The sequence below is a fragment of the Limulus polyphemus genome, unplaced genomic scaffold, assembly GCF_000517525.1.
Source record: "Limulus polyphemus unplaced genomic scaffold, Limulus_polyphemus-2.1.2 Scaffold4738, whole genome shotgun sequence".
Lineage (NCBI taxonomy): Eukaryota > Metazoa > Arthropoda > Merostomata > Xiphosura > Limulidae > Limulus > Limulus polyphemus.
In genome coordinates, this window is record NW_013670348.1 from 50049 (window position 1) to 57445 (window position 7397).

At 29.0% G+C, this 7397-nt stretch overlaps 1 protein-coding gene across 6 annotated transcripts in view; it reads left to right on the top strand.

The window, feature by feature from the left end:
* The window catches only part of LOC106471620 (ankyrin repeat and BTB/POZ domain-containing protein 1-like), a 63513-nt gene that overhangs the window by 47516 nt on the left and 8600 nt on the right, over positions 1–7397 (top strand). For 5 of the 6 annotated variants that reach the window (XM_022400236.1, XM_022400232.1, XM_013932231.2 and 2 more), the window contains 2 exons: positions 306–404; positions 5358–5522. In XM_022400236.1, coding sequence (XP_022255944.1) covers positions 306–404; positions 5358–5522 — 264 coding nt within the window. The remainder of the gene's footprint in view (positions 1–305; positions 405–5357; positions 5523–7397) is intronic. The other variant, XM_022400235.1, reaches the window with a different exon arrangement.

Here is a 7397-nt window from a genome sequence, read left to right on the forward strand (position 1 = left end):
TTTAGGTAGGAGGAGATGAGCTACCTGTTCTTTATATCTTTATATGTGTCTATGAATATGTTTAGGTAGGAGGAGATGAGCTACCTGTTCTTTATATCTTTATATGTGTCTATGAATATGTTTAGGTAGGAGGAGATGAGCTACCTGTTCTTTATATCTTTATATGTGTCTATGAATATGTTTAGGTAGGAGGAGATGAGCTACCTGTTCTTTATATCTTTATATGTGTCTATGAATATGTTATGGTAGGAGCAGATGAGCTACCTGTTCTTTATATCTTTATATGTGTCTATGAATATGTTTAGGTAGGAGGAGATGAGCTACCTTTTCTACCAAACCTTTGCCAATCTCCTTTTGCTGACATGTGTATTCAAGTTCAAGATTATCATTTTTATTGTCACAAGGTATTAAAAATACAGTGTACTATATAGTTTGATTTCAGATGAAATAAACAGGTATATAATAGTTAAATATTCTAAATGTGAAAATTTTCAGCATTGTATGCTTTGAAAATTATCTACATATACTTGTAATATTCAGGTGAAACAGTCCATTTTTATTGTGAGTTTTTTTCCTTTTTAAAGTATCCATTTTTTAAATGATAGTACTTATTTTGGTGGAAATTTGAAAACTGCCAAAATTTAACAAATAGTGAGAATTAATTGCATTTTTATAAGAACTATTTTCATATATTTACACCAAGGCTTGCCACCTTAACACCATAGGTGACATGTTTAATACTTCTATATTTGGTTTCTGGTTATTTCATGACCATTACATAGCACATTAGCACCAGTAGGTAGATTTATGACTGAGTGAATATGAAAGCCTTCCCAAAGAGAAACACTGATATAAAATGGGCCATGTCTCTTGTTACCATTAACAAGATAGAAGATGAGGATTTGAAGTTGATGAAGACTCACAACATAAACATAATCCCATTTGACCACACATCTGTCACATCATCTGATACAATTCAAAGAGACTTGAACTCTTTCCATATGGGGTTGGTCAACGTGACTTATCTTGTAACCACAGGTTTCTGTACTGTAACTTTTTATATCTTTTCTGTACATTCATGAAATTTGGCAATCTTTCGTTAAACATTGTCTTTTGTACACAAGAAAATCAGATATTTTAATGAAGTATTTTTATGTGAATATATGGAGTCTGAGTATTGACTGCTCCATGCACAATGTCATTTTTATGTGAATATATGGAGTCTGAGTGTTGACTGCTCCATGCACAATGTCATTTTTATGCTAAGATTATACATACTTTATCTGGAAATTGTCTAATTTTACTTGCATAGTCTTTAAAAATCTCCTAAATAAATATTCAATTTTTTTCGGAATATCTTTATATCTTACCTGTTATTTTCTCAACTATAACTGTACCCATTCCATCAGTTTGACTGACCTCATAACCACCATAAAAAATATGTAATACATCTAAATTACCTTTTTCTTTCTAGAATGACTGCATATTGTAACATGAAGCTACAATTCTTTATCCTAAATAGTTTAAAGCTCATAACAGTCTACCTCTGTTTATACTTAATTTTATTATTTTATTGCCCTTTGAACTGTCTTAACTAATAATCCCACCACACTAGTTGTAAATCACTTGGTGAACACCTAGCACATGTTAGTATGTTCAATGACATAATGCATGAGCTTCTTGTGAGCATACCTCATGAATAATTATTATTTTCTCATTATCTAATCTAACTTAAGTTTCTAATTTGTACATTTTAGTTACTTTCATAACAGTAACTAAAGAATATACATGTCTGCAAAATCTGGCTCTGAGAAATACTGTCCTAAATAAATATCAAAAGGTTTTTAAGGTAAATAGTTACATTTTATGTTTCATTTTCTCTACCATATCACTAATTATAAATATTATCGACATATAATGCAATAAGATGTTTGAAATTAAAAAATAGAAAAACAGATACCTTTAAATTTTTCATAGAATATTTTAAGATATCTGCTTTTGGTTATATTCTTAACTTCAGGTCTTTTTTTTTACAAATATAGTTAATTTTAATGTATTATTTTCCTTTTCTGTCCTTTACCTTTTATTATTCATCTCAACATAAGTCAGTGGTGCCCTTAGGGCATATTGCAATATCTTCAGCACAGATACACAAACTTTAGGCAAAATTATCTTACACTCTTGTAAAATCATAAGCCTTGAGAACTGAGGCAAAGTTTAAGATATATTTATCAAATGTTTAAAACATAAATATTAGATAATTAACTAAAATATAAAAGTAAAACCTAGAATTAATTTAACTCTCTCTCTCTAACTATAACATATTTAGCCAATAAACGACCATAAGTGTTATCATGGACAAAGCAGCTAACAATATTATCTCTATCTAACTATAACATATTTAGCCAATAAACGACCATAAGTGTTATCATGGACAAAGCAGCTAACAATATTATCTCTCTCTAACTATAACATATTTAGCCAATAAACGACCATAAGTGTTATCATGGACAAAGCAGCTAACAATATTATCTCTCTCTAACTATAACATATTTAGCCAATAAACGACCATAAGTGTTATCATGGACAAAGCAGCTAACAATATTATCTCTCTCTAACTATAACAAATTTAGCCAATAAACGACCATAAGTGTTATCATGGACAAAGCAGCTAACAATATTACCAGCAGTTACATCTACCTAATGAAGACAATTGAGTGCTAATTAAGTATTGTTGGATTATAGTGTTGGGTTGGCAAAATGTATCTTGTTTTTGTTTTACTGTAGCTGTCTGGTTTAAGTTAGAGATGGTGAAAGCTCAGATTTATGAATGCTTGTGTGTCATATGAGAACAAAACTGAAGTATAAGTGTATTTTGTTATCTTTTGAGATAAAGGAATTAAAACTTGGATAACATAAAACTTTGAATTATAATATACGTTATCCCTGTTGCCAAAGGAATCCTTTACTGAGCATGACACAAGGTTTTAGAGTCTTACATTCAAAATTTTGTTAAACTACTTTTTGTTTATTTTATACCAATTAGAATAGCATAAAATCTTAGCTAATAATCCATCTTTTATAGTATACAAGTTTTAAGTTCTTGATTCTACAAGGCAATATAAAAAAAATTCTGAATTTTCACTAGTGTGACCCATGCGAAACAGTTTCTCCTAGCATGTTATCATCCCTATTTTATCCACCACACTTCAAAAAAGTATGAAATTAAACATAAAATACTCTCTATAAAATTGTTATTGCACAGAAAAATAATAATTTTTATAGTCTTTAATTTTGTTTGGTTACAGAGCTATCGATCAGAAAATCAGACCCCTCCTGCCACACCTACCTGTCACATCCTCTCTTTCAGAATTCATTGATAGTTCTCTTTTACATTTCATTATATATTACTCATAACCAATAAAAAGTCAAGGTTTTCATTTATCAAATGATGTATTGTATAACATTATGTTCTCAACAGTTAGATATCAATTTTACTCAAAGTACCAACATCGTTCCTGTGGGAAAGTTTAACGACTAGCTTGGATGAATTTGTAATGGCTCTTGTCGCATAGTTAGAAAACCAGACATATTTTGAGAGGTAAGACAATTTTTCCACTTTTTGTATATTAGTCTATATTCTTTGGTGCATTATTTAATTAAATAAAAATTAAGTGTGTTACTATCATTAGTATAAAAAAGTAGGATTAACTCTCTTCAAAAATCCAACAGCAAGAAAAAAGAAGATTGCTTAAATATTTTATTTCTTGGTTTTCATATTTATTCTTTATGTATAATTATAAAAGTAACTAAAATGTAAAAATAGGGATCCTTTTAGGTTTGTTAAGATTAGATTAGGTAAAATAAATAATATTAATATTATAATAAAAATATTTCATGAGGCACATACGTAAGCAGTTTGTGGATAATGTAATTTGTTAGCGTATCATGAGCAGCACGTTCCTCGAGTGATTTACAACATGGATAGTAGTTAGACGTGGTTCAGAAGGCAATAAAACAATAACATTTAATTATGAATAGATGTATACTGTTACAAACTTAGAGCTACTTATGATAAACGAATAGTTTCATGCTACAATTTGAAGTTATTCTAGAAAGAAAAAAGAGCAATTTAGGTGTATTTCTTCTTTTTTTATATATGTGGTTATGAGGTTAGTCAAATTGACCAATCCCGTTTTGAGATAGGGTAGAGAAAATAGCAGATAAACTATAAAGTTTTACTGAAAAAAACGTTTGAAATGCATTTAGAAGGTTTTAGGGATTACACAAAGGAAATTTGAGATGATGAAAATTATTTTTGATATTAACATGAAAATTACTTTGCACATGGACTATTCAAAACAAATACTCAATATATTCATGGACAAATCTTTGTTTTATTTTATTGAAAATATTTCACTAAAAAATATGATTTTTTGTATGTTAAAGACTTAATATTAACTGAAAGTCTGCCAAATTTTGTGAAGATGTACACAATATATTGAAAGTTAGAATTATTAAATCTGTACAGACTTTAAACGAGTACAAAGAGGTCACATGGTCACTGTTGTGTTGAGAGAGTTATAATGTTCATTTCATTGACATACATTGATAGTAAAGCTGTTTAATTAAATTTTGAATGTAACTCAGTGACTGGCATAGAAAGAAGATTAAAGGGGTACCTGTGTCAAAAGGGTTAATTAGCTTAAATGTATTCTCAGAAACCAGTGTTTACATAAGGTAGAAGGTTTATGGAAAGTTCTTTAAATTGTGTCATCTGAGACTTATATTTCTGTCCTTCACAAAAACTTGTTACAATGGACATGCAGCATCAGATAATAATAGAGGTTAATAAAGACCATCAAATTGAGCATCATCAATTATGAAGTAATTCCACAAAAAACAATATAGGATCCAAAACATTGTTCTTATATAATGTTCTTAATTTTATCTGTGTTTGACATAATTTTGTACAAACAACTCTTGACAATTAAAACATTGCTACTGTTTGTGTACTTAGAAAAAATACTTTCTAAAGAATGTTTTATAATCTAAATGTACTTTTAAGTAAAATGTGCATATGCAAATGTCAGCATTGAAAATTAGAACTAGTTTAGAATTTGAGGGGTACAATTATTGCCAAATTTTGTGTAATACGTTATTTCACCATAATAATTATAATTTTATGAAAATAAGAGATCATGCTATAAATATAAACTATAATTGTCATAAAATTTAGTGACTTAAAAGCAATACTTGTGTTTTATTTATTTATGGAAACTTAAAACAATTCTTTAAAATGTTTTTGTGAAAGAATGTTACACATGAGTGAAACTCATTGCTGATATTTTTGACAGATCTTTTTCTGTGGGAGGAGTGATTACTTCAAAGTTTTAATAACTGGCAACTTTATAGAGACCCAGTGTGAAGAGACAAGCGACATAACTGTTGTAACATTGCATGATATTTCCATGGAAGTGTTTCTCAGGGTATTGATGTACATTTATAGGAATAGTACAGAGGTAAGTTTCTTAGTGAAAATTTGAATACCTGCTGCAATAAATATAGATGAAACCTCAAACAAACTTACTGTGAGATGATTTATATTTTGATCTATAGCTGACAAGTAAATGAACATATGATAAATAAATATATAAGAAATTTATTTAATTTAAACTAAAAACTATTTATCAAAATATAGAAATTAGCTTTATTATCAGTGTTATGACTGAACTACATATAGGCCTAGAACTTTCAAAAATCTAGAAGATACAGTCTGCTGCAATAACAGTAATAAAAGTTGTTCTTTAACTTAAGTGTAACCAAACTGTAAACAGTATCTTAAGATTGTATATTTTTAGTTGCATGCTTATTTTCCTTTTGGTATAAACAACGCCTCTTGTAGAAGTCCACTTGATCAATAAAAGAAACCAATGGTCTTTTGTTCTTCAGTATAACTTGTGGAAAAAGTTTTCAGAAATTAGCTTGTTTGGTACATGTAGATCGAAGTGTTACCTGCTCTCAGATATTTTCCTCAAGACACAAAGACTATATATTGCCTTTTAAAATAACACCCATTATTTGATGGCTAAAAGCATTGAGCAGAATATGAAATAAAATTGATTTATTTTACACATCTCTTTATTACATTATTGCTATTTGCTATGTTTAGAGCAAATGTCCTTCATCAGGCTTAACTGTTTGACATTTCAAATGGACAGTTGTTAAGAACTTAGGCTAAAGAAAACACAAGTTGCATGTGTATAGAACACAAAACATGTATGCAAACAGTACTGATGTAATACACATTGTTTTCTCACCATAACAATTACAATGTTATGAAAATAAGAGATCAAGCTAAAAATGTGAAAACTATAATAATGATAAAATTTAATGACTTAAAAAACAATACAATGGTGACAAATCTTTTAAACTGTTCTGAAATAATTGAGTATTAAAAAACAGAGTTGTCATTCATATTAATAAATAGACAAATACAGTTAAAATTGCATAGGCACCAAAAATATCAAAATTAAATAATAACTTGAACAATTCTTGTTGATTATTTTTTTATTGACAATAGAAGATATTCCCAGAATTTTCACAATTTTTGTTGTTGTTGTTTGAGGGTTCTATTTTATAACCATAACTTTCACTTGACAAATAGGGACATTTCTCTAAGTTGGATTACTGTATGGTTTTCGGAGACTGTTGCTGTCCTAAACACTGCAATGTAAATTTTTCCAATTCTATAGAGAAAATTAATGTCACTATGTTATGTCCTTGTCTTTAGACAAATGAACATCTTCACTGTGAAAACGTTCTTCCTCAGAAGAGCTTGTAATGTTTTCCTACAGATGTATTTTTTTCCTTGAACCAAATAGAGTTTCTAAACAAGTCACTTATGGTACCATAGCTTGTGTCTACAGTGATATCCTACTCTCATGTTATTGAATTGATTTTACCTTTACAACTATCAATTGTACTTATGGTACCATATCTTGTGTCTACAGTGATATCCTACTCTCATGTTATTGAATTGATTTTACCTTTACAACTATCAATTGTACTTATGGTACCATATCTTGTGTCTGGCAGTGATATCCTACTCTCATGTTATTGAATTGATTTTACCTTTACAACTATCAATTGTACCTATGGTACCATATCTTGTGTCTACAGTGATATCCTACTCTCATGTTATTGAATTTGTTTTACCTTTACAACTATCAATTGTACTTATGGTACCATATCTTGTGTCTACAGTGATATCCTACTCTCATGTTATTGAATTTGTTTTACCTTTACAACTATCAATTGTACTTATGGTACCATATCTTGTGTCTACAGTGATATCCTACTCTCATGTTATTGAATTTGTTTTACCTTTACAACTA